We start from the raw sequence: 27,405 nt of genomic DNA on the forward strand, positions 1-27,405 counted from the left end.
TACACATGTGGGTAAGCATTACTGAACTTATGTGTAGGTCAGAAGACGACTTGTAAGAGTCAGTTCTCTCCTTCCACCGTGTAGGCTCCAGGGATTAAAGCCACGTGGTCAGGCTTGGTGGCAGGTGCCCCACTAAGTCATCTCACCAACACGTCTTTTTATTTTGAGACAGTCTCACTAAATTGCCCAGGCTGGTCTTGAACTGGCAATGCTCCTGCCTCCCCAGGAGCAGGGATTAAGGGACCTATTGACTAGGGTGGAGCACTACCAGGCTGGTTCAGGGCTTGGTCCTTGGTTCAATGCCCAATCCTACCTAGCTCATAGCTGAGTCCTCGGGCTCAGCAGTGTGGAAGAGGCATGACTGACTTGGATGGCAGGTGACCATATGAAACCAATGATCAATTACTTGCAACTTCAAGGATGGCAAGAACAGAGCCCTGGAATGTAGAGGGGGGATGTCTCTCACCAGCCCAGTAACTGAGTGACCTTGGATGAGATAGCTCACCCATCAGCCTCAACCTCAGACATCATAGTTTAATAGGATTTCAGGAATTATTGTGTAAACTTCTCAGAAAAGTGCCCGGCATCATCTGTTATCATCGGTCACCAAAACTCAGGAATGAGAGGAGCCTTGACCCCCCCCCACTCCTGCCCTAGTTGTCCCTGAAATATGTTCAGCTGCCTCAGGGCAACAGGACTTACTGGCATGCCCTTTCAACCTCCCCTGAGGTAGGTATCTTTGCTCCTATTTGGCAGGTACGCAGACAGAGGCTTCTGGCCCAGGACCCCCAGCTGGCTAAGTGGTAGAGGCCTGATCAAATGGCAGACCTAAGGCCCAGGAGCCATGGCTGCTGTCCTGCTATGTACATGGCATTTTCTGGAAACTCCATCAAGGCTGATCTTGCTCCTGCCTTCACTGTGACCATTTTGAGGGACCCAGCAGTCTACACAGATTTGCCTGCTATTTCTGTGACGGTCTGAGCAGGATGTGGGCAGGGGAGCCAGTAGGCTGGCTGGGGTGGAGGTTGTTGGCAGGATAGTGGGCAACATCCTCTCTTCTGAGACACTTTGCTACATGGCTTGCTTGTGGTGTATATGGCACTGCCCTGAGTGGAGGCTTCTGCCCATGGCTAGACACAGGTATACTTTCTGGGGTTCTCTAACTGCCTTGCTCACACCTCACCCCTACAGGTCAAAAGGTCTTTCTAGGAACCCTGAGGTGGGTCCGAGGCAGGAAGACTATCTCAGTGCTCCTAGCCCTGGAAGAACGTGTGTTCTTGACCTCAGCTCTGAAGGGCAAGTAGACCAGGTGACAGGTTTAGAGAGGGCAGGCTCAGGTGGCTGGATTAACCTGCCTTGTGGGGGCCACCACCTCTGGAGACTGCTGGTCTAGCCTCAGGCCCTAGGGGATGACCTCCAGAGCCTCATTTAAGCTGAGACTCAGCTTCCTGTTTTCACAGGACAGTGAGAGGACTCAGGCAGCAGGCCCAGCCGCATGCCAGGACAGGTGGCTTCCCTTGGCTATCCTGCTGGGCATGTGCCCGAGGCACAGTGGATGCCCCAGGGCAGCAGAGACCTCTCTCTAACTCTTGGCTTCAGCCTATGGATGAGCAGAGTTGTTACTAAAGAATTAAATGTTGACCCTGGCCAGCGGGTCAGAAGTGGAAGTGTAGCTTTGAGGTCTGGGAAGTCCCGCTGCTGTGGTGATGGGGGTTCATCCAAGAGACAGAGCAGACACTTCCCAGGGTACCTGAACCGAGATGGGTATAGACTCCATTCACATCTTGTCCTCTCTCTCCTGAGGGCACCATGCTGGGATCCAGGCTCCCAGGTTCTTGTAGGCCTGTATGCTCTGAGACAGGTATGCCTGGTATGGGACAGCTCAAGAAGCATGGGTGTGAGTGACAGACAGTAGATGGATGAACTAGGTCGGGAGGGAGAGTCAGGAAATTAAAGGGGTACCCCTGTGAAAGCCTGGGCTCTTTGGCCTACAAATTCCTCAGAGGGTCATTACTGGTCCTCTGGGCTTTTACCCTGTGTCCTTTTCTTTTTAAAAAATTTCATTTATTTTTATGTGTATGAGTGTATTGCCTGCATGTATGTAAGTGCACCTGTGTCGAGCAATATTCTCGGTCAGGAGAGGGCTTTGGATCCCCTGGAACTAGAGTTATGGACAGCTGTTAGCCGTCATGTGTGTGCTGGGTGCGTGCTGGGAATTGAACGCTGGTCCTCTGCAAGAGCAGCCAGTGCTCTTAACCACTGAGCCATCTCTCCAGCCTGCCCTATGTCCTTTTCAAAGAATCTAGAGACCTAAAAGGGAGGGCGTTTTGCTGAGTCAACAGAACAAGCTTGTGACTTTGGAACCCACATGTGGGGGGCTGGAGAGATGGCTCAGGGGTTAAGAACACTGGTTGTTCTTGCAGAAGACCAATCCCAGCACCCACATGGCAGCTAACAACTGTCTGTAACTCCAGTTCCAGGGGATCCGACAGCCTCTTATGTCTTCCGAGGGCATTGCATGACACAGGTGCACTTACCTGCACGCATACACATAAAATAAAAATAAAATAAAATATAAAAAAGTGGGGGGACTGGAGACATGGCTCAGTGGTTAAGAACACTGTCTTCTTGCAGAAGACCCAAGTTTGAATCCCAGCACTCACATGGCAGCTAACAACTGTCTGTAACTCGTCCCAGGGGATCCAACAGCCTCTTCTGACCTCCACAGGCATTGCATGACATGGGTGCACTTACCTACATGCAGGCAAAATACGCATACACATAAAATAAAAATAATAAAAATTTAAAAAGTATTAAAAAAAGATCCACTGGAACCCACATCAATTCATGGGATTCCCAGTTCATGGTCCCATGTCCCTGAGCCAATCTTCACTCATTCAATGGTCAGTAACAAGATTATACTGAAGGTATGATCCTGAGACCCCAGGTGGGTGCTAGGGGCCCTTTCCAAGTGCTTGGGGGGGGGGTCACATGCATTCAAGGAATGGCCCTGCCTGGGAAAGGGGATGTGGACAGGCCATCAGCTGTATCTAGGTGGGAGTCATGCAGTAGGGTCTTGCAGGAAGGAGGCTCATGTCCTTTTTGCAGTATGGTCCACCTTGAGATGCCTTCTATTTGTATGGCCAGTGTGGCCCGACAGAAGAACACCTCATCTGTGAGGACTGAGAACTAGGCCATATCTAGTAGGTTTCCATAGGATCCAAGGAGAGGACTTCGGCAACCAGGCTCAGATTAGGAACTGCAGAGTAGACAAAGTGAAAGTGGTTTCTCAGATGTGTGACTTGCTGGGTTCTGTAATAGTCCAGCTGTTCACAGGGGAAAGGATGGGCAGCCTGCCTCCCACTTATGTGCACAGGGTCTTCCTCCCTGCAGATCAGTGTGTGGGGCTCTGGGCCAGCCCCTCACTGCATCCTGTTGGGGATTCCTGTGTGGCCTCTACACCCTGTTTGGCCCAGCTCCTTACACACCAGGTGGGGTGAGGGTCACTGGGAGTGGTGGGCCCAGCTCAAGCTCTTGAGCCAGGCCTGACACAGCTATTGGGGCCCTGCTTCCCAGAACAGCCTCTGGGGTTGGGAGAAGCCCAACGAGAGGACCTGCAGGATGCACATGTAGTAGTGCTGTTGTGTTTTGAGGGCTGAGCACAGAAGGAGGAAGTGAGCAGCCAGGGGCCTCCCCTTGACTTCTATAGCAGCGAGGGCTCTTGGTGGCCTGGCCCTTCATTTCCAGCTGGGAAGGCTCTGGGCCACCACAGCTCAGCATCTCTCTAGTGACTCAGCAGCAACCACAGGCCCCTGAACAGGGCCTCTTTTGGTGCAGGGCCGGGGGGCTGGGAGATGAGAACAGAGGTCTACAGGGCAGTCCGCAGAACCCCGACTTCTAGGCCCTCCCTTCCTCCCTCAACCCTAAGAAAGGTGACAAGAGTAGCTGGTCCAGGAAAAGATTATTTTATTTTCATAAATACTCCAGCTCTCACTCACACTGACCCCATCTCTGACCATGGGCAGATGGACAGCTGTGAGGTACTCACCGGAGGCCCCAGCAGGAGCTGACAAATGAAGCACAGAACTCTGGGAGTTCTGCCCTCTAGGATGGGCCACATCCTCTGGCTTTGCCCTCAGGTTCCCATAGCCGGGTAAGAGGCCTGACAGCAAAGTGAGGTCCCCAGGAGTGGAGCAGGTGGAGCTCCTCCAACTGTGACCACAGGGCCACTCCGAAAGAAAAGCAAAGAGCCAAACCACATACCAAGTGCAAACAGCCAGGGGCACAGGCGTCACCCCCAGTCACTGGGTTCCCACAGAGAAGGCCTGGGATAGTCCCAGCTCCAACATGGCCTCCAAGTTATGGCTGGGCCTTTCCATAAGGCATAAGAGACAGGTGGGAGACCCCACCCCAGGCTAGGGTCAGGGCTGGGCCCAATGGCCATGCTTCCTCCCTTACCCCAGAGTCCTTCCAGGGCATGTAGCCCTTCCCTGTTCCAGGCTCCCACTGGCGATGGGGGTCCCAGCAGCTAGTGCAAACCCAGGCCCAGCCTCCTGCTGGGTTTGGCTCAGCAGGGGAGGAGGCAGAGTGGGAGAGGGAAGAGTCACTCAGGGGCTACAGGGAGGAGAGAAGCACCAGGCTGAACAGGAACTGGTCCTGCTGCCCCCCTCCTCTCCCCAGCCCTCTGTCCTAGAGACTTCCCCAGGTTTCTGGAGGGGGGAACTGGTCCACATCTCCCATCTCATTGTAGGTCTGGTCGCCCATGGTGAAGATGAGCTTGTAGCGAAGGCGAACCTTCTCCTGGCCACAGATAGCAGAGGCAGAGAGGTCAAGGTGGGAAGGCCAGCCCCACCCTGGGGTACTGCCCCATCACAACTGGGCCCTTACCTTCTGGGGATTGGCAAGGAGCAGGACTTGGGTGATGGCTGATGGGTGGATGATAGGGTTGAATGCTGGCAGCTCTGTGCCTGAGGGAGGCTGGAGCTTTACCTTCATGACCTGAGGGCAGGAGGCCTGTCAGAGGAACCAGCTCCCCTCCCAGGGTGTCAGGGCTCTCCTCTGGCTTCCTGCCATCCCAGTTGGGGAGACCATGCTCCATAGTCCCCAAGCAGCCATCCCAGTGAGGGAGACCTTGCTCCATAGTCCCCAAGCAGCTGGTGGCCCACCAAGCCCTAGGTCACCCCACCTTGAGGGAGGAAGGCTGCATGGTCAGCCCTGCCTGTTACCTTAGGGACAGCTGACTGGAAAACAATGTTGCGGATGGGCTGGGGGGCTGTGCTCAGCATGGAGACCACCACTACCAGCACATCGGACCGGCCTGGTAGTGGGTCCCGAGCAAAGTGGAAGAGGACGCGGAAGCCATGCTGGTCATACACAGTCACGGGCAATATGCTGCCTATGGGAGAAGGGGAGGAAGGCGATGGGTAAGCAGAGGCACACCTACTTGTCCCTCATCTAGGACCTTGCCTCCAGGGCTCGCTCACTCAGGGCTGATGGTGAAGGCAGGATGTCTACCCTGGAGCAGAGTTAGAGCCAGGTTCCAGCCCAGGCTAGTCAAGGGTTGTGGTGGGAATCTGGGTTCCACTCCGTGCTCCTGAAGTCACACCTCTTTAGGGTGTGATGTTCTGGGTCACAGTGAGCTTTGGGAAGTGGCAATGCCACCTGGCCAGTTTGTCAGCTCAGGCCTAGTACCAATCAGTGGCTACTGACTGATGGGAGAGAGATGCTCCAGGCTTGGGCCTGGATCTTTGAAGTTCAGTTTCATAATCTTAGGAAACCTTCTAGTCCTGCCCCTGCTTTCCTTAGGAGGTCAGCATTCATCTTCTGTAAGTCTTCCTCAGCTTTGCATCACTTCAGGATGGAGATGCCCTTGTGTGGGGTTGCATTGGAGTTAGCCAGTGGCAAGGTCCTGGGGGCAGGAGCTGACCTGGTCCAGCCCTTCCCACCCCACTTCTCCACACTTACTGGGTTTGATGGACTCCAGGGGCACAGTGATGTTGGCTAAGGAGAGCTCAGTAGGCGTGGGCTGCTGTGGAGGCCCAAGGGGCTCTGGGGATGTGGTGTGGAGGAGGCTGATGGCCCCCAGGCTGGGTGAATTGCAGCTGTTCTTGTTCTGCAGGTCCCGGAGGGTGAGCCGTGGGGCGGGCTGCTGCTTCTCCCTAGGTGGGGATGGCCCATTAGCAAGTGATCCTCTGGTAGCCACATTAGGGGCCTTAGACAAGCTGGCCTACCGGCTGAGTGCCTGCAGGTCAGCATCTCTAGCCTTGGGCGTCCTCACCTTCAGTGAGAACACTTCCCTCTCTCTATCACTCCTTTTGCCACCAAGGCTCAGCACCCCCCACTGATGACCCTCCCTTTGGTCTTTCTCTAGGAGGCTATGAACTCCTGGGGAAATGTTAGTGGGCACAGTCCTACTTTCTCATCAGCTCCACATAGTATGAGACTATCCCTGAGCCCACCTACGTGTAGTGTTTGGTACATGTGGGGGCTCAACACCCAGGGCTCCCAGAAACAACCAATGACCAGAGTCATTGGCTAATGGGGACCGAGGGCCTTGATGGTGGCCTTACCACCGCACTTGCTGGGCCTCTGGGGGCAGCGCCTGCTGTAGGAGAGTCTTCCCCAGGAGGTCCAGGTCGTCCAGACCACTGCTTGCAGATGGAGGTCCCTGTGCTGGTAGTTGGCAGTCCGTGCTGGGGGCCTGGACTGGAGTAGGGGCTGAGGGTTCGGTGCCATCTGATGACTGTGGGCAAAGGAGGTAGGGAGGTGGGGCTCTGTAAAGTGACAGGGTCACTGGCTATGTCCTAACAACCTCCCCTCCCTGCAGGTTGACATCTGAGAGAGCTATAACAGAGGGGACCACAGACCACCTGACCATGAGGCAGGACATTGGGCCTGGCTGGGGCCCATACTCCAGGGACTCCAAGTCATCTTTAAGGAAGTAAAGAGCCCCCATCTCAACCTGAAGGTGGGACTGTGGTCCTGCTGAAGCCTGAGCACCACTCTTCCCTGAGGTGGGCCTGTCCTGTCAAGCCTATCTGGCCCTTCATCACCCCTAGGCTACTGGCACCAGCCTCCCTACCCCTAGGTCTGTCTTGGGCTGGGCCAGCTCCTCCCTGCTTACCTGGAAGTTATTCCACCCAGCACCATCTGAGCTGGAGCCTGAGGGGGTTGTGGGGTCACTTAGCCCTGTGGGGAAAGCAAAACAGCTGGACTGAGTGGGCAGAGGCAAGGAGGCTGAAGGGTAACAGTGTTGGTTTGGGGGCTCCCTGGATCCCCTTTTCTGAGCTTAGGGGTGAAACCCACACTTTCAGAAGGAACCAGTGGCAGAGCAGAAATAGAAACCAAAGTCCCAACAGCTATTCAGCAGCCCACACTTGCTTCCTCTGTTCCCGGCAAGGCCCCTCAGAAGCCAGCTCATCAGAAGAAGTTGGGACTTTTGCCTCTGTCCCTTGGCTGGCAGCTAAAATCAGGTGCTGATGTTGGAGACTAGTGGAGTGGATGGTGGGGAGATGGGGTGGTGGTGTCTGTGATCTCAGTTCAGGCAAGTGACTGTGTGGCAAGGTGCTGTGCCAGCACATATACAATGGTAAGTAAGGCAGATTGAAGGCTCTGGCATAGGTCAACAAGGCCAAGTATCTGGTGCCAAGGAGCCTCAGGGCCCTCTGGATAGTCCTGGGGACCAGCCTATTGGATGGAAGAAGCAGGTCACCAGCCAGCCAGACACCCCAGCCAAGCTCACCTCGAATTTGACTTAGAAAAGATGAGTGATGCTATTTCTAGCACATGCTCTTTGGGAGGGCAATGAAGGGCTCTGGGAACCTGCAACTGGTAGGTTTCCTCCAGGGCATTCCTTTAAGCCCAGCGGTAACACTGGTCTTTGCTAACATTTATGTCCCTGAGGTGCTGAGCTCACCAGAAGCAGATCTTACTCAATACTCAACTTTTAGACAGAGATAATGAGGTTTTTAGCTGTCTTTTTTTTTTAAATTTTTAAATTTTTTTTTAAGTTTGTTTCTGAGGCATGGTCTCCCTGTAGCCCCACCTGGCCTGGAATTCACTATGCAGACCAGGCTGGCTTTAAAGTCATATAGATTTGCCTGCCTCTGCCTCCCAAATGCTAGGATTAAAGGCCTGTGCCACCATGCCCAGTGTTAGCAGTCTATTAAAGGGATGAGTAAACAGATGCTCAGGTCACAAAGCTAGAAAGTGACAGAGTAGAGATGGGAGCCTGGACATTCTCCACCAGAGATGTGAGCCCCTGCATGGAGACCTGCCTCCTTGAACTTCACCATTAACAGAACACCACAGCAGCAACCACCCCAGAAGACACATCCCACCGAACATCTCAACAGTAGCAGACCCATTCTGGGATGGGACCCTGCCCATCACCATCTGTCTGTTGCAGGACCAGTTACTTCTGGTTCCTGTTCCTATATTCTTTGCCTTTGAGAAGAAATTAGAAGGAAGCTGGAGGCTCAGGGGCTCTGTGGACACAACTGGGGGCAGGAAGTACACAGCACACCTCAAGTCTCATGCAGAGGTGGAGGTGGCTCTGCCACAACCACATGCTGGGGGGCTGGAGATCTGTCTTCCATTACTTCCCTATCTGCCATTGTCTAGATGGGGTTCTTGCCATTGGACACCCCCTACCTCTCTCAAAGGGCTCAGAATGTCTCTGTCACTGCTGGTTAAGAATGGAGCTGGGGGGCTGGAGAGATGGCTTAGTGGTTAAGAGCACTGGCTACTCTTGCGCAGGACCCAGGTTCGATTCCCAGCACCTACATGGCAGTTAACAACTGTCCATAAACTCCAATTCCAGGGGATCCAACACCCTCTTTTGACCTGTGGGCATTGCACAACACGGTACACTTACCTACATGTAGGCAATACACTCATACACATAAGAAATACTTTTTAAAAAACAATGGAGTTGGGCAATGGGTGGGGCTCATGTGCCAGCCTCCTGGGTTCAGGCCGGCTCACTTCTCCCTCCTTACTTCAAGTCCCCATTTTCCTTTTCTCCTAATGGACAGTGGGTCAGGGCAAAGTGTGGCTTCAGAATCGCACCACCTACTTCAGACCCTGATTCTATTTCCTCCTCTGCAATGGAGACATTAATAGCCCTGACCTCACAGGGTGGCTTGGGAAGACTGTCTTGGGACCTAAGTGCAGCAGTGATACTGTGAAGGAGGATGCTGGGTAGATTGGGCTAGGAGCCCAAAACACCTATCATTCTCTTCTTGCGTGTGGTGCTGAATAGAACCCTAAGCACAAGGCCATACCCTGCTCTGCCACAACCCCTGGTCCTGGGTTGTTTTCATTTCCAGATTAGCTGAGAACTTAGGGTGACTGCCCACTTCCACCCTGTGGCTTTCCCATACAGCCTTCAGATTCCTTTGCTAGGCCTGGTACCTGTTTTTCCTGCCTCCAGTGCTGTTCTGAGGAAGCAGTTCCTCTGCCCCTCTGTTCCACAGGGCTCATGGGCTGCTGCTGGGGGCTGGAATGTAGCTCTGTGGTCTAGTGCAGAGGCTGCCTGCTGGAGGTTCTGGGTTTCATCACCCCGGCCACATAGACATCAAATGAGCCTGGACCTACTTGGCTTCTCCCTAGGACTGAGCCTGGTCCCCTCTGCACACTTGAACCACAAGACTGCCCTGGGGTCACGGAATGCCTTCAGCTCTGGCCTCAGCTTCTTTTGAGCTTCTGGGACCTGCCTAGAGCCCAGAGGTCGCTGTTCCTTCCTCTTGGGGGAGAACCTGCTGAGCTTCTACCTGGACAGCTCCAGTCTGGACTCTTAACTCAGTGTAGGAAGTCCTTCAGGCAGCCAGAGCTGGCCAGCCTCACCCTCTGAGGGGGATGGACTGACTGTGCTCCTGAATGTCCTCATCCCAGTGGGATGCAGAATGCTGGTACCCACAGGCTGCCCCTGAGCCACCCTCTTCCTCACCTAGAGACATAAGCTCGTCATCAAGCAGGGACACTGAGGCACTGGGCTGCTCAGGGCTGGCCTGGTTGCCAGGGCGGGTGGGTATGGCTGGGTATGTGGTGCCTGAAGGAGGAAGGTCCAGGCCTGAGAGGTCCAGTAGAGCTGAGGTGCTCCCTGCATGAGAAAGGAGAGTCATGCAAGTCATGCAAGTCCTGGTGGCCACTCACCCATGGTGGGGACAGCAACCCTCAGCCTCCCACTCTGCATACCCAGCCTCATGCTGCCCCCTTGTGGGTACAGCAGCCCTACTGGAACTGCCTACAAACTATCAAGTGGCACTTGTGTTTAGAATACAGTCACACTTTGCTTAATGACAGGGACACACCAGAAAGGTGACATTAGTGTGAACACTGATGTGGCCAGTGAGGACCTGGACAACCAAGACAGCTATGGTGTCACTAGGTGACACAGCCTTAAGGGAGTACTGTTGCTGAAATGTCATTACGAAGGACACGGCTGTCTTTTCTATCTTTGCTTGGCAGCCGCCCTCATTCCTAAGGGCCCTGCCCATGCTCTGCTGCCTCTGCACAGGCTTCCCCACCCTCCAATGGCCACATTTAACTTCTCCTGTAACCCCCCACCCCAGTGCTGCCATTTTACCCTACTGGAGCAGTCTGCAATGTTTACATGTCTAAACATCCCTTCTCCTTTCTAGGAACCCAGTCAGGCCTTGGGATGTCTTCCAGCCTTACATAGCAAGTGCCAGACTCTTGGAAAGCCTTACTTCTGCCTGTCCTTGCAAACCTGGGCTCCCTCCTGTGTCTCAGGTTTTCTCCCCCTACAGCTGCAGGCTTGGCACAGAATGCACCCCAGCTCCCTCCCTGCACTCTGGAACTCCCACAGTGCTCCTGCTCCCTCCTTACCAGGGATGGAGCCAGCTGTGGTATCGCCATTGACCTCCTCGCCCCATACCAGCTGCTTGTACAGGTTGATCACCTGGGTAAGGTTGTCATTGGCCTGCAGGATCTCCGCTGGAACAGGCAGGAGAGGAGAGGCCAGGCTGAAGGAGTAGGCCTCTGGGTGGAGAGAGGAGCACCTCCATACCCACTTTAAATTGTGTATGAGGGGTGAGGGCTGGGCATCCTATTGCAACTACTGTGTCCAGAAGGCAGAGCTGGTATGGAGGTCTAGAGGTGGGAATGCACCCAGGTTGTCCAGGGGACAGCCATACAGGGAGCAGAGTGAGATGGAGATGGCAGGGGGCAGAAAACGGGTGCAGTGGGATGACCTGCTATGGTGGTGCTTGTCATCTGAGCTAATCACTTTGCTCACTGAACCCCGGCTGGGAAAGGGGGTGTTCGCCCTCCTGGGCAGTGAGATGACTGTGAAGGGCTGTAGCCTCTGTTCCCTTCTTAGGCCAAGTGCAGAAACTTAAGATCAGTGCTGGAGAAAGGGGCCCCTGGTGGTGACTCCTTCTAACTGCAGGCTCTAGCAGGGCCTTGGGGAGGTGGGAGGAGGTGGAGGAAAAAGGCTGGACCTGACCTCAGGAGGTGCCTGGGGCTCACCTAAGGCCTCATCATTGTCTTCTGTGTCACTGGCCAATCGGAAGAGAGTGGGCCGCATCCGCTCACAGCGCTGGTACAGTTCCTGGGGGAAGCAAGTGTGAGGTCAGGGTTGTCAGGGGGCTCGGGAGGGGGCTAGGAGCAGGAAGGAGCAGGTGCACCTTCATGAGGTACTCGCTGCTGCTGGATGCAGCGCCCTGGCTGTGGTTCATCACCATCTCCGTCAGCAGCTTCACGTTGTTGTTGACCTCCTCGATGGCATTCACTCGCTTTGAGATCTTCTCCATCCGCTTTTGGTCCTGTAGAGCAGTAAATGGCCCGAGGCTGCCTCAGGCCTGCCATCGGCTCTAAAGATGGCACTGGGGTCTGGAGGGAGGGCTGGATGGGTGTGATGTTAGTTGTGTGTGACCATGCCCTGCTAGAAGCTTGCCACCCAGCACAAGTACTCTGTCCAACCTTGTGTCACTTTCTACTGTTAACAGTGTCCCCAGCCCAGGACTCTGCAGGGGCTCATGAGTCTCCAGGGATAGGCTGGAATCACATCAGGAGTTTCTCACCCTATACCTCTGGTTCTGAGGCATTTCTATCCTCCCTGTGTCTGTCCCCTGAAGGGATTCCCACACTCAACAGTGAAAGGGGACTGTTATGGTCAGCATGCCCAACCTAGAAATGAGTGTGGTATCCTCCTTGTGTCTATGAGGGCCCAGCAAGTGTGGGAGGCCTTTAAAAGCACATAGAGGAAGTAAGCCCACCCTTCCCGGCCCACTCTGCTTACTGGTACTCCTCCCCTGCAGAAGGAAAGGTAGACATGTGCTGGGCCATCTCACACAGCTTAGCCCTTTAAGACAACCCTGAACTTCAGGACTGTGGTACAGCAAGGGAACCAAGAGGAGCCCCAGGCAGTCAATCAAGGACCCAAGCTTAGCCTGGCCAACTTCCCATGACTAGACCTGCCTCCTGGGGAGAATGAACTGGCAGCTTCCGGAGGACACCCACTTTGAAAACAGCTGAAAAAATTCCTTGCTACTGCCATTAGTGAGCTAGGGCATTTCAAACAGAAGTCCAGATTTCTGGACCGATTTCAATTTCAGAAACTGTCATCTGATGCTCTGGATACATGGGATGCAGGTGGGTGGTCACCTTCCTGCCTCAGAGGTGCCTGCCTTGAAGACTTAGGTCTGTTTATTTCCCTGTTGTTAATCCCCAGCCTGGGTAGCAAGTGGAACATCTGTCCTCTTTTCATCTACCTTATTAATTACTATGAGATATTTTATGTTTGTTTTGTGCAAGGTTTCTGTCTATAGCTCAGGCTGGCCTTCAACTCAGGGCAATCCTCCTGCCTTAGCCTCCCCAGTTTGGGGATTATCTACATGTAAGCCACCTCATCCAGCATGATTAACTTTTTGATCACTTAGCCTTCTAAGTTCCAGTGATACTTCCAACTAACATATATTAAATATATACTAGTATCTGTGTTTTCTTTTTTTTTTTTTTTGGTCTTTTTGAGACAGGGTCTCCCTGTAGCCCCAGCTGTCCTGGAACTCGCTATGTAGACCAGGCTGGCCTTGAACTCACAGAGATCTGCTTGCCTTTGCCTCCTGAGTGCTGGGATTAAAGGTGTGCGCCACCACGCCCAGCTAGTATCTGCGTTTTTTTTTTTGTGTGTATAAGTATGTATGTGTGTAAACACATACGTATTTAAAAAAATAATTTAAGGCCCAATTCTTTTTTTTGTGGGGGATGCTGAGGAGAGACCCCAAGGACTTCATGCATGTCAGGAAAGTGATCTGCCACTAAAATACAGTCCCAAGCTCCAATATACTCCCACCTTTAGAAAAATATTTTATTTATTATTTGTATGTGTATGAGTGTATTGCCTGCATATATGTAAGTACAGCTGTGTCATGCAATGCCCAAGAAGGTCAGAAGAGGGAGTTGGATCCTTCCTTAGAACTGGAGTTATGAATGGTTAGTCCTCATGTGGGTGCGGGGAATCAAACCCGAGTCCTCTGTAGAGCAGCCAATGTTCTTAACTGCCATGGCATGTGTATGTGGAGGTGAGGACTTGTGGGAGTCAGTTCTTTCCTGAAGACTGAACTCAGCTTGTCAGGGTTGATAGCAGGTACCTTAATCTGCTGAGCTATCTCTCACTGGTCCCAACTTTTTTGAGACAGGATCTTACTATGTAGCCATAGCTGTCGTGGAGCTCCCTAGGCAGACCACGGTAGGCTTGCCTGCCTCTGCCTCCTGGAGTGCTGGGATTAAAGGCATGCACTACATACCCAGCCAACTTTTTTGAGTCAGGGTCTTGCTGTATGGCTCAAGTTGGCCTCAAACTCATAATCCTCCTGCCTAAGCCTCTGGAATTCTGGAATTATAGGTGCATGTGACCAATGCTAGGCCTCAATACTGACAGACACAAGCCCTGCAAAAGTCCATGCACAGCAGGTTTACTCAGGCTTCTGGGAAATTCTTCCCCTTAACACATGGTTCACTAGCACCTGTCAGGCTTTGTTGTGGCTGCCATTCAGCTGGGTCACTGTGGAGCATTGTCTGTGCACACACACAGCCTCAACTTTGTGACCTAGCTCCACATCCGATCCCACCTCCCCCCTGTACACGGGGCCAGTTATCACCTCCTGCACCATCTCTTTGATGAGCTTGTTGGCTGCCCGGAGGTCTTCAGGGTGGGAGCTCTTCAGTAAGCGGGCCAGCATCTGTGAAGACAGGTGAGTGACTCTGGGGTAGCACTGGGTGGGGGGATGGAGAGGGAGCTGCAATCCAACTTCCTAGTCCCTGGTCATGCGCCCAGGACGAGACCCTAAAGCTATGAAATGGTGAGAACTGACTGACACTTGAACAAGTGAGACACTCCTCACACTCCCCACAGAGCATGACAGAAAGATGTCCTGAGAACACAGTTCTCCTTAGATAACTTTGGCTCTCAGAGCCTCACAGAGCATGTGCCAGGAACATGGCAGTGGGAGCCCTTAGGGGCTGGCTGTGGAGAGGGGTTTCATGTCTACATGTGTGCTGCACTCTCATCTCAACAGTCCTTCTCCACCAGGGTGTGTTTCTTACCCACATGTGAATACTTCTCTGTCTACAAAGCTAATGAACTAGTATGGAAAGCAAGGAAGCTATGCAGACTTCTCAAGACGACCCTGGGATGGTGAACTGCATTTACTAAAGGCAATACTGCGTGAGTCAGTGTATTCAGCAGTTAGTGCTGCTTAGCTCCAGCGCTGTCCCCTCCATAGGGACCACGTTCAGCACCACCTTCTTTAGCCACAGAGTGGGCCGAGTCCCCAATGCTTCTCCCTGCAGCTTTACCTTAGACTTCTCTTCATCTTCAAAGATCATGTTCTTGGGCCGTGGAGGGGGGAGAGAAAAGATGGCATCCTCTGGAAGCTTGGGGTCAGACTTCACAATCCCTGAGGAGACAGAGTTAGGAAGGCTGTCAGGTCTCAGACCCAGGAGTGAAAGGGTGGGCATATAGGGATGATGCAACAAGGTGAGGGGGAGGTCAGTCTTTCATCAGCTCACCAGTTTTGGACTTGGATGGGCAGGGCTACTCCTGACCTGCCTGTTGAATTCTACTGGGGAAGGTCTAAGCCCCATATATTTTTTTGAGACAAGGTCTCATATATCCTAGGCTGGCCTTGAAATCACTATGTAGTTAACAGTTACCTTCAATTTTTGATCCTCCTGCTTCTACTTCCCAAGTGCTGGGATTATAGAGGTGCTCCACCACACCTGGAGTACAAAGTACCGCCAAGTCCTTTGAGTTTTAAGCTGTGGCTAGTAGTTCTCTGGCGAATAATTAATCGAATTTGAAGCTTATGATTAATTTTATTGAGTTGATTGTCATTCAATGTCAGTTACGGTTCTGGGGACGGAACCCAGAGGTCCCTGCATGCTAAGTAAGCATTCTACCAACTGAGCCACATCTCCAATTCTCGGGCACCTCTATTTTGAGGTTACTCTGAGGGGAAGTTTGAACCCATATCACCTTTTCTTCACCCAAGCTGACCCTAGGCAGTTACAGACAGGTCCCACTGGCTGTTCTCGAGGTTAAAGGCAGACCTGTGAGCTTGCTGACCCAGAAGCCCCTGAAACTGCTGGAGCCCGAGCTGGGGACAGAACATGCTGCAGGTCCCCACCCCCCCTGCGGTGAGGCTCACCCTGCTTCTTTAGCATCTGGTAGGCCTCTGCGATCTTCACCTCCTCAGGCAGGCCCACCGTCCAGCTGTAAAGGAGCTCCAAGATCTTGTTCTTTACTTTCTCTGATGTCCGGGAGCCCAGATACTTCAGGAGCACACAGGAGGGGACCCTTGGATATTGCCCAGACCTACTCACTGAAGCCCCAAGCCTAGACCCATTCCAGATGCCTTCTGGGGACTCCCTTGGAAGCCCTGTTGCCTCCAGGATCCTCTTGTCCCCTGTAGCCAGCCCAATGTGATCTAAGCTCAGTTTCTAACTTGGTTACCCACTGGCTATGTCAGCTGTCTGTGACTCAGTTTGCTCACTGTGCTGAGCATACAGAGCTGGGAGAGGGCGGGGATCTAGAACATAGCACCTGCTCACAGTCAGCTCACACAACTTAACCTTGAGACCTCAGCAAGGAGCCCAAGGTTCCAGGTGGAGGAGGGAAGACGCAAGTGTGCAGCCATGAGGTCCCACATGCGATCTCTAGCAGCTAAGAGACATGGCTCTTACTGCAGGGTCCTCTCTTGGGAGAAGCAGAGCTGGATGGCTCAGTCAGACTCTAGTCAGAGGAAGGGCGAGAGGGCTAGGACCTTGTCCCAGAGGCATCAAACATGTCCCTGGCCTGCAAGACTCCTCAGGCCAAAGTCCCACAGCTAGGTCAGCATCTGCTAAGAGACTCAGGTTTGTGGATTTGGATGCCAAGGCCCAAGCCCGAGGAAACCACATCTAGATGGTGGGTTTAAGGAGAACTGCCAGGCACCAAACCAGCCTGGGCTGGGTGCATTGAGCACCAGTAGGTGTGTACCCTGGGATCAGCTCTCCCCAAATACTGAGCGACTCCTTGGCAGCTCACCCCCTCAGCCTAGGCTGTCCTGACTCAGCCCGAAAAAGCCCCAGAGAAGGATTTGTATCTGTGCTCAGTCCCTAGGGTTTTCTTTTCTTTTTCGTTTTATTTAACAGGGTTTCCCTAGTCACAGCCTGCCTGGAAGTCATGACGTGAACCAGGGTGGCCTTGATTTGGCAGAGATCCACTTTCCTCTATCTCCCGAGGGCTGGAATTAAAGGTGAACACCACCATGCCTGGCATGGGTTACCCACTACAGACCCAGTATTCTGAATGGTGTGCTAGGGCCCACCTTGGGAGACACGACTTTGATGAGCTCGTTCAGGAAGCGGAACTTGCCCACCTCATCGTGGAACCTCTTGCCACAGGTCTTCATGCATGTTTCCAGAACCTGGGAGGGAAGCAACAGTGAAGAACCCTGGGAGGCTTCAAGGAGGTCCCCAACCTCGCCAGGACCTAGAGGAAGGGAATACTGAAAGGCACGTGATGCTGGGGCTCAAAGGCCTCTGAATTGCTCATCGCCTCCCTACTGGTCAGGGTCAGGGGGCTTCGAGTGACCAGCACTGCCCAACCTACAGCATAGCCACAGGCTCCTTCATGGCTTGGGCTATACCAGAGAATCACGTGTACATGACTTTCTCACTATTTTTCTTTTTCTTTCTTTTTTCTTTTCTTTTTTGAGATATGGTTTCCTTGTAGTCCCAGCTGTCCTGACTTAGCTATGTAGACCAGGCTGGCCTCGATCTTACAGAGATCAGGCTGCCTCTGCCTCCTGAGTGTTGGGATTAAACTATTTTTCTCATTATGTTTCTTGTTTTTGAAAACAACTTGACTACTTTGGCCTTTCCTAAACCTGTGAAATCACAAGGTTCCTGTATACTCAGGGAAAAAGGTATGCAGGCTCTGCTGGGGTCACAGACAGTGTGTCCTCCCCTGCTGCTCCTGGAACAGCCACAAAACCCCAGGCCTGAACCTCCCTCTCACCCCAGAGGACAGTGTAACCTGGGGTCTGCAAATCTTGTGTGGGCTGAGTGGCCCCTGCAGGACACTTGGGAGCTTTAGAGAGACACGAATGCTAATAAGGAGCCCTGACTCGCTGCTGAACACGCCTCCTGCGGAAGTGACCACTATGTAGCTGGAGTGGAGAATCCCTGGACCTCCCCTCCCCAAAAGGCCTAGCTATGGCAGGAGGCTAGCCCACTGGCTGCTATGGGAACCTCAGAGACTGGCTCAGACCTCTATCCTGGGCCACTGGGCATAATTCCTTTGGACTCATGGAATCCCAGGCAGTCTTCTCACCGTCAGGGCCTGGATGGCCTCCCACTCCTGTGGGGACTGGATCTTGTGGGCCAGCAAGCGGGTGGCAAGTGGAGGTCTGAGTAGGAGGAACACAGAGTCAGGAGTACTACTAGTCATACAGAGGGAAGGTCACTATACTAGCCTGTGGGACTTTAGCCCTCTGCGAGTTCTGTGAGGTACATACAAAGGCCCAGCTTTCTCTCCAGATCCAACAGGGCCTGAGATGGTAGCAACCAGGGCCAGGTAGTTGGCATAGGCAGGGACCTTCAAGGTACAAGCTCAGATTTCTTTAGGGGGTATTGCTTTTTGATAGAGGATGTGTCTGGGTAAGGCCCTGGGTTCAATTTCATCACCACCAAAAGCAAAAAGCAAACCCAACAAGAAAACCTAAATGCCGTGTCTCTGGCATACATTCGGAATGGTACCAACAGGTAACCACAGTCTTCATGGAGCAGAGTTCCCTGGGAACTCACAGTGGCGAAGGATATTCTATTGGAGACGTCAGAGCAGGTACACGGTGGAGCTGGTAACACTGTCAGAGCAGAAGCCTTGTCCCACCAGTGAGTGCTGAGGCCATGTAAGTAGCTCGCAAGCTCCTTCCTTCCTTGCCTTCCTAAGTGGCAGGGGAGTTCTCATAACCCCACGTGGCAGCATCGCCAGTCCCAGGTTACAGCTGAGGACAGTGAGTTTTGGAGCCAGCAATGACTTATCTAAGGCTAATCAGCTTGGCTCCAAACCATATGAATCCTACCCCAAGGGCTGCCAGAAAAGAATGCCTGGCAATGTGGATGGAAGTGAAGAACGTGGTGGTGAGGTCCTTACCATCCAGCAGCATACAAGGAGGCTTAGCATGTCCATTCCCAACCCCAGCCAGTCAAATTTGGAGGGAGGCCCACGTGTGCATTTTGGACAAGTATTCCAGGTGGTTCTAATTCTTCCTTGCACAAAGGGCCTGCTGAGGGTGTAGGTCACCCTTTGGGAGGACCCAAACAGACCATTAGATGAAAGGAGGGATAGAGTTGACTAAGCTCAGGACTGCCAGTGCCCTGGTGAGATCCTGAGGCAAACAGCCATGTTTCCTGAGCTACTGCTACCTGTAAGATGGGTCCAGGAAGGCCTCCTCAGAAGGTGGCATACATGTGGCCCCTAGCACAAAGGTCCACTAGCTCCATTAATTATGACTGCATTTAGAATGAAAACTGGAGCTTTAGCTAGCCAAGTGTCTCTGCCCAGGGCCAGGCTCTAGAATTTGCACAGCAGGGGCATGCTGTGCACTGCTGAGTTTGTCAGTCAAATGGGGGACACCTACCCCTCAAAGTCTTCGTTGAGCTGCTCACAGAAGCCGTTGATGCTGGCCCAATTCAGCTCTTTGTTCAGGGGGTTTGTGGCTCTGTCTGCAGGAGGAGAGGGTGTCAGTATGGGCCAGTGGGATTCCTGCTGCCCTAATTCTAGTCCACAACTAGCATGATCAGGATGGATTCAGCACGTGGAAGAGGCTTCCCTTTGCTTCCTGTTGGATAGCTCCAAGCCTGAGCATTGACACTGCAGTGGAGTCAGCGGGCAGAACATATGGCTGCAGCTTCCCTTGGCTTCCCACTCAAGGGCTCCACCTTCGTAGACTGCATCCAGGGCCAGCCCCCACAGACACAGCCCACCATGCTGACTTCACCACCTCTGATTCTGCTCTAGAGAACAGTGTCCCTCTTATTTTCTTAGAATCTGTGCTCAGGAGATTCAGGAGCAAGGAAAAAGCCAGGGTCTTGTCCTCAAGGAGCAGTAGGGCTGGGCAGTGGGCCAAGGGAAACCAGGCTCTCAAGGAAAAGTCAGAGGCCAAGGAACTACTGGGGCCCAGAGTCTGGGGTCAGCCTGGGGACAGGGCAACTGCCTAGAAAAGCAACATTCCAACAGAGCCTGGAAGGAGTTAATTAGGCTGAGGAGGGCTCATTTGCCAGGTGAAGGACAGAGACACGGATAGCCAAGCACCACCGGCCTGGGAAAGTAGTGTGCCCTATGACAACAGGCCTGGTTCTGCCTGCCCTCATCCCTGGGGGGTGGCTCAGGTCTACTCTCCCCAGTGATCTTCCCCAGGCCTCCTCTCCTGCCCAGGGTGGCAGTGGTAGTACTAGGTCACATCTCTGTGTCCTTTACTGTGGACGCAAGTGGGCTACTGCACACTGCTACAGTGTACCCTGCCACTGTGGACACAGCCACCTGTCCTCAGTGAATGAGTGAATGAATGAATGGATGAGGGATCAGAGGCAGGCAGACTGGGTGAACCCGGGGAAGTCAGAGTGCAGGAATGAGGAGAGGCTAAGAGGGGAATGGTAAACAAGACCAGGCAGTCTCCCTCCTGGCCCTTGACATTGGCTAAACCAAGATCTGATGGGTGACATAACTTCCCTGAACCTCTACTTCCCCACTTGTAAAGCCAGAGCAAAACATAGGCTAGATGACAAAATGCTTTGTGCATGGTAAGTCTGAGGCAGGCCTCACCTGTCCCCAGCCATTTCTGCTCAGGCTGAGTACCACACGGGGTGTGAAGGGACATAAACCAGGAGGTGAGGCAGTGAGAGCTCTGTGGCCAGGAGGGGGCTGGGGACCAGCATGTGCCATCTGTCCAGTTGGGTTCTATGCTGTGCCAGGAGGCCTAGAACACCCCTAATGCCTGATAGCCATTCATCTGATCCATATTTATTCAAGATATACAGTGGTGGACAAAAGCCCTGTTCTCCTGAAGTGAGCTCAGGGCCAGACAGACCACGCAGATGAACAATCTCAATACGTAATGGGGAAGAGGACAGATGATGGTGGGCTGCTAGTTCAGGGTGCAGAGGCGATGCACCTAGGCAGAGCTGAAGAAGCACTTTCTTTTGGCACCAATCTATTCCAGGAGCTCTGTGGGAACCTCCAGTCCCAAAGAGGAACAGAAGCCCCTGCTGAGTCCCTGGGGATAAAAGGAACATGCCCTGTCTCCTTGGGGGAAGGCTGCCCATCTACCATCTTCCAGTTTCCCCATTATGGCCTAAGTCTGGACACTGGACCTACAGACCCCAGTCTGGAACAGAGAGAATGTACAGGGGTGCTGGCACCTCAAATGACAGCGTGGGGAAGGGCTAAAACAGGAAGTTCCTCAAAGCGTCACAGGCATGTGACCCCAGTGAGGGTGGAGATGCTGAATGCAGAGTTAGGAGCCAGTGAAGAGGAAGCTCTGGCCTCACAAGATCAGTTTCTCCCCAGCATCCAGCTTAGAGAATCTTCAAGTTCAAGGACATGAACCAACCTCCCCTGCCCCCAGCCCTCCCAACTCTACCTAGGGGAGCAGAGGACAATACTCAAGGAGAGAGTGAGGTGTTTCACAAACGGGTGTGTCTCTACGACGGTGACAATGTCATCTTTCCTCCCCAGAAGCCACCCTTGCCTCTGACCTCCTGAGACCTGGCCACTTGTGAGAAGTGGAGCTATCAATGGCCTCGACTCCTTCTACCACCCACCTCTTTTGACTCTCTACACTCCTGGGGATAGTGTAGTTTGGAACTCTGGGTTGTTGAATTGGGCTGAGCTTTGTTCAAGACTGGTTTAAGATTTGGGTCATGACCCCCAAACCACCCTGCACAGATTCTTGGAGTACCCACAAATAAGAGGCTGAGCTGGGGTAGACCCAGAGGCTTCCCTGGGAACCTGGTTCAGACATGCCCCATCCAGAAAAACCTTGGGAGACTAGCACTAGATGGACCAGAAGAAGCAACCTGCAGCTTCCAAGGACAGAGTCCAGGAATGAGGTGGGAAAAGCCCCAAATCCTCATCAGTGTGGGACAAGGAGAGCAGGAGGAGGGGCCAGGGGCTCAGAAGCCTGAGTAGGAAGCTGCTTCTGAGGAGGGACAGGAAAGGAAGGCCCTGCAGAGGAAGCTCAGCCAGAGCTGGGAAAGGAATCTAGGATGCAGGTGCAGAGTAAGACTGACATGGGTAGTGAGAGCGAACTTGGATTTACTTTATGGGACCCTTCCAAGCCTAGGCCTTGGGGGTTCTCACAGAACCGCCAGATCCTGGAAGCAGCGGGGGTACCTGATGGGCCAGGAGTCCGCCCCTTTCTGGACCCGGGAATGAGCAAGTGTGAATAGCTGTTGGTACAAGGAAACACCGGGTGGACACCAGAGTGAAAGACTGAAGCCGGGGTCAAAGTGGGTCCTTTTCCCGGGATCCGAGATGCAGCCCTAGAGGCGGCTAGCTGGCTCCGGCCCCAGGCCAAGGGGAAAGCTCGAGGGGCTGTTTTTTTGGGCAGCAGTCTGGACCTGAGGGAGTTCGGGGCTGTTCTCTGCGTCCCGGGGGTTCCGGGCACCGCTCATCCTCAGCCTGAGGTCGCGGCGGTCCGGAGATCGGAAGGGGGGGGGTGGCGCCCCTCCCCGCACCGGGCCGCGCAGCCGCCGGGGTCCGAGCGGCCGACTGGGACACCACCGCCCCTCCCGGGTCGGGGGCGGGGCGTGAGGAAGGGGCGCGCGGACCCCGCCCCCGCCGGGAAGGGGGCCAGCCTTGCGCCCCCGGTTCCGGTTCCGGTCCGGCCCGCGCCCCTCCCGGACACTCACTGATTCGCGCCTCCAGAGTCTCCGGCTCCATCGCGGGCTCCATCGGCCACGGGCCCCCGCCTCGGCACCGCCCCCCGGCCCCCGCCGCTCTCGCGGGAACTCCTTGGTCCCGCCCTCCGCCGGTTAAAGGGGCCGCATCAGCCCGGATGAACCGGAACGGCGCGCAGGGATGCGGGGCACCATCGAGACGCGGGCGTACTCGCCCAGAGCGTCACCTTATCGCCAACCCCTCCCTCTGGCGGCGGAGACGTCGCGGGTGGGACCCACAGGCGGCCTCGCAGCTCCCGGCGCTCAGGCGGGAGAGGAAGCGGAGAGCCTGGGGATTGCGGGTGGCACCATGGAAACACCGCTGGACGCCCTAAGTCGGTCAGCGTCACGCAGATGCCCGTGACCACTTCCGGAACAACGCTCGGGGCCTTGTTCTTGAGGGGCTCTGAAGTCACTTCCGGAGCCCTACCCCAGGCTGGGGGGTGGGATGGGGTGTATGTACTTCCGCTTACATGGGAAAGTGGGATTGTCCCTTAAAAGGGCGATGGGGCACCGAAACCGCAGTGAGAACGACGCGGCTAAGTTAACGTTTGTTTAGCGCTTGGTGTTGCAGGCATGCTTTTGAGCCGTCTTCTGCATTTACAAACCCGGGAGCCGGGTTTTCAGTTTGAGGTTATGCAAGCGTCGGAGCCAGCCTGCAAACGCTTAAAGAACTCGTTGCGCTTGTCTTACTCTATGATCAGCCCTCGAGAAGAAAGACAAGGCCAGAGATGTTTATCCCACAGGGTGATGAGGGGCTGGGCGTGTGTGTGCACGCCAGTAATGTCAGCAGTTGTGAGGCACAGGCCGGAGAATCGGGTTCAAAGTCTGCCTGGGACACACACACACACACACACACACACACACACACACACGCGCGCGCGCGCGTGCCGGGTGAATAGGGAAGCCTGCGCGGTACTGATAACACGGGAGGGACCCCCTTTCCCGAAACTGGGATTGTGGCGCTAGACAAAGGGACGTTCTTGTCCAGGTAGAACCTGATGTGAAGGGTTTCTCCAGGTAGAGCTGGTGTGGAAAGGTAGTCAAGAAGAGTAAGGTGAGTTCAGGGGATGACCATCTCAGCAGCGCTCTAGGGGCGTGGTCAGGGTGGCTGGTCCTAAGTTTAGCTGTTTTTTTTTGTTTTGTTTTGTTTTTTTTCTTCTGTAAGTTGTGTCATTAAAGAATGTTATGGCCCCAGGTGGAAGAACTTGCACTGAGGGACATCTCAGGACACTAACTTTACATAATAGGCCTTAACACAAATGACAAAATGTATGAACTCCAGTGTGGGGGGGCTATGGAAGGGGGAAAGGGTAAAGGAGTATAAAGATGATTTTATGTATGAAATACACAAAAATTCAGTTTTAAAAAAAGAACCTTATGGCAACGCCAGAGGGGCCTCTTCCTTCTCCATGATGGGGTGACAAAGTCAGTCTTTTTTGTTTGGGGAGGTCCTGACGGCACCAAGACGAAGTTATTCACCTCTGACCCTTTTCCACCCACCCTGGGCGTGTCACTCCCAGAGGAGCTGGTCAGTTGCTCTCCGTCGCCCCTGGCGGAAAACTGGGGAACTGGCCCAGGTGCCCTCTCCAGCGGACCTGTGCCCGAAGAGTTAAAGAGCAACTGAGACCAAGGAACCGGTGAATCCAGTTCCTCGCCCTGCTGTGGCCTTGGCTTGTGATCTAGATTCACCTTGTGGGGACTTGCAGTGACCTCATCCGAGTCAGTTTTCCTCCTGAACTCAGTCGTTCATTTAAATGGGACTCTCCGGCAGCCCACATGATATAGGAAAGGGATATGAGTGTTTATTGCGGCCCTCAACAAAAGCATAACAATATTGGGTCTTTGAGCTCCTTTTGTTTTTATTGTTAAAATGAATTATTGAAATAAAAAATCCAAACCACATTTACCTATGGATATAGAGTCAGATCCGCACTCAGAGGAGCTTTTTATTATTATTTTTTATTTGAGATAGGGCTGGTGTTGAACTAGTATGTTATGACCTTTGTGACCTTGAACTTAAGATCCTCCACCTTCAGAGTGCTGAGATTACAGGTCGCCATTTCGGTTTATTCTTCTTCAAAGCTGGTGATTAAATCTTGAAGGAAGATCAGCCTGACAAGTGACTGAGCAACTGAGGATTCCCCCACCCTGCCTCCCCACTCCAGGAGTGAGATACATCTATCTGGGAACACATGGTCCCTAGCAAAAGACATCTGGTTTCTTAACTTCCTTGCAGATCTGGTTCCTTACCAACCACCTCTCAGAAGATACCTGATTCTCCTATCAGCACCCCCATCTCTCCTTCCCAGATCCTGGAAGGAGCAGGACACAACTCAAGAAAGGCAGGACCCCCTTCCTGGGACTCTGGGTCTACCTATAAATCTCAGACCTTGCCTAATCTGAAGGTTGCATGTTCCTCAGTAGCTAATAAAGCTATCTGCATCTGTTGAAGGTCAGATTACTTTTCTACTTCTTTATCACTTCACCTTCTGTTCCCAAATTCCAACACTTCTTACCTGCTGTACACTCTTATCAATTGAGCAACATCCCCAGTCACTGTCCAATCCCCTCCCCCTTTTTTTTCAGTCTCATTCAGTAGCCCAGGCTGGCCTAGAACTCAGAGACACTTTAAAAGAAAACATAGATATGACGAGTGCAAATTCTGACTTCAGGCTTGGTGTATGTGGTGCTGCAAATTGAATGCTAGGTTTCATACATGCTAGGCAAGCACTCTATCAACTGAGTTACATCCCCAGTCCTCCAGTATATATTTCTTTGCATCCTTATAGTTGGTCCCTTTCCTGGTGATCAGCTTTCTGGGAACCTTCATCTCTGAGGAATTCCAACTGTTTTGCTTTACTGGTGAATTCCTGTCTTAATTTCTTTCCCTCCTGCTGTGATAAAATACTTGGACAAAAGCCTTTTTTCCCCAGCACTCAGGAGGCAGAGGTAAGCAAATCTGTGAGATTGAGACCAGCTTGGTCTCCATAGCAAGTGCCAGCTGGGGCTACAGGGAGACTCCAAAAAAAAAAAAAAGAAAAAAAAAACAGGCAAAGGAGAATGGGCTTATTCTGGCTCACACAGTTCAAGGGTACAGTCCATCATGGTGGGGAAGTTTAGATAGCTGGAGCTTGAAGCAGCTGGTCATATCACATGCACAATCAGGAGGCAGCAGTGAACACATGCCACATTCCTTTCTCCTCTTAGACAGTACAGGATCCCAGCCAGGGAATGGTGCTACCTATTTTAGCAGGTACACCCAGAGACTCATCTCTCAGGTGATCCTTACCTATTTTAGCAGGTACACCCAGAGACTCATCTCTCAGGTGATCCTAGCTTGACAACACTCATCATCAAAATTCCCTAAGGCCTAAAGCTGTTGCTAGTACCCAGAAGGTGTTGGGATATAGAATATGATGTCCCCAAACACGGCTCCTACTTACAGTGCATTTGACTCTTTGAGCCACCTCACATGGATGCTGGAAATATCCAGGTCTTCTGGAATAGCCCTTAACCATTGAACCATCTTTCCAGCCTGCATTTGATATGAAGGAAACAAGAAAGGGCATCTGGTTCCCCCCCCATCCCCCACAGGCCATGGAAACTAGAATTCTTTTTTTTTTTTTTTTAAGCCAGGGTCTCACTATGTAGCTTTGGCTGGCTGGGAACTCACTGCATAGACCAGGCTGTCCTTGAACTCACAGAGATCTACTTGCTTCTGTCTCCTGAGTTCCTGAGTGCTGGGATTGAAGGTGTGTGCTACCATGTCCGTTGAATATAAAATTCTTCTTGCCCAATGTGGGTTATAGAAACCACCACTTCCTTCCCCCAAACCTGCTGTAAAACCTGGGCTTTGGCTGGCTGGGAACTCACTGCATAGACCAGGCTGTCCTTGAACTCACAGAGATCTACTTGCTTCTGTCTCCTGAGTTCCTGAGTGCTGGGATTGAAGGTGTGTGCTACCATGTCCGTTGAATATAAAATTCTTCTTGCCCAATGTGGGTTATAGAAACCACCACTTCCTTCCCCCAAACCTGCTGTAAAACCTGGGCCTCTCACATGGACTCTACCTTTCTGGGTAGAAGCAGACCAGAACAAAGTCCTCTGACTTGCCTGTGGGTGGCAGTAGGTCACAAGACCCTCATCCCAGAGGGATCCTGACTCACCCTGAAGGACGAAGAGACTGGGAGCTGGTGCCCTGTCACAGGAAACTTGGATTAAATGAATTTGTAATGCTTTTCTCCTGTTTATTGGTCTTAGCTTTATTTCTGCTGGATCCAGAAACCCGAGGAGGGCTGAGGAAGCTCTTCCTCCCCTGCTGTACTAGATAAAAATGCACTGAATAAATGAATGTCTGTGCCCAGCTCTGCACAGCCAGCTTTGAGTAGGGAGGTGGCAGCGGGCTATACCCCTAACAAAGGTTCAAGTCTGTCCCCAGTATGTCCTGGGGAGCCTGACCAGAGAGAAAGAAGCAGAGGCCAGGTCAGAAGGGGGAGGACTTGGTCTAAACTGGGCCAATGAGCAGGTGCCAAGGGAGCACCTGAGGCTGGAGAGGAAGAGGAGGGTCAAGGGCAGGGATTGGCTTCGCTAACTGTTCCTATGCATCCCCCCACCACTTGCAGATTGCTTGCTCAGAGCTTGGGGAGCCCCTGGGAGGAGCAAGAAAAGCTCTGACTTTGGGAGACTGGAAGGAGGGAGTAGTCAGGCTGTCCTGGGGTAGTTAGCTATCAAGAGCCAAGCCCTGTTGACTTCCGAGAGCTTAACACCACAGCCCCTTTCCAGGAGACCTCTGAGATGCTGAAAATGCCATGAGGAAGGCCGAAAGGGCATCCTTAGCACCAAGGAGGAGGAGGATGAGATCACAGAACAGCTGAGATATGGCTCTGACTTCAGTCCCTGTGAACTCCGACACACCCTGACTCACAGGTTCCTCCAGGAAGACCCCTGGAGACT

General features: G+C 53.0%; 1 protein-coding gene and 1 long non-coding RNA gene across 3 annotated transcripts; one reads left to right on the plus strand and one right to left on the minus strand.

Moving 5' to 3' along the window:
* Positions 1-3,113: 3,113 nt before the first annotated feature.
* On the minus strand, positions 3,114-22,839 carry Gga1 (golgi associated, gamma adaptin ear containing, ARF binding protein 1). Of its 2 annotated transcripts, none has more exons than XM_029555115.1 (17): positions 22,423-22,818; positions 19,152-19,236; positions 17,843-17,918; positions 16,836-16,934; positions 15,675-15,798; positions 14,824-14,924; positions 14,127-14,207; positions 11,652-11,789; positions 11,494-11,575; positions 10,852-10,959; positions 9,950-10,102; positions 7,124-7,188; positions 6,570-6,742; positions 5,965-6,158; positions 5,226-5,395; positions 4,888-4,998; positions 3,114-3,259 (listed from the first exon to the last, which is right to left on the minus strand). In XM_029555115.1, the coding sequence occupies exons 1-17, from the start codon at positions 22,463-22,465 to the stop codon at positions 3,248-3,250; spliced, it is 1,815 nt and encodes a 604-aa protein (XP_029410975.1). In that variant the 5' UTR covers positions 22,466-22,818; the 3' UTR covers positions 3,114-3,247. The 2 variants fall into 2 exon arrangements, with proteins under 2 accessions (XP_029410975.1, XP_008849522.1); XM_008851300.2 differs by lacking the exon at positions 3,114-3,259 and adding an exon at positions 3,949-4,800 and having other exon boundaries at positions 22,423-22,839.
* LOC115067398 lies at positions 14,109-16,829 on the plus strand. Its single transcript, XR_003846813.1, has 3 exons — positions 14,109-14,219; positions 14,558-14,692; positions 16,660-16,829. It is a non-coding gene; the product is annotated as an uncharacterized LOC115067398 (long non-coding RNA).
* Positions 22,840-27,405: the final 4,566 nt, after the last annotated feature.

This window comes from Nannospalax galili, unplaced genomic scaffold, assembly GCF_000622305.1.
Source record: "Nannospalax galili isolate Female #2095 unplaced genomic scaffold, S.galili_v1.0 scaffold445, whole genome shotgun sequence".
Classification (NCBI taxonomy): Eukaryota; Metazoa; Chordata; class Mammalia; order Rodentia; family Spalacidae; genus Nannospalax; species Nannospalax galili.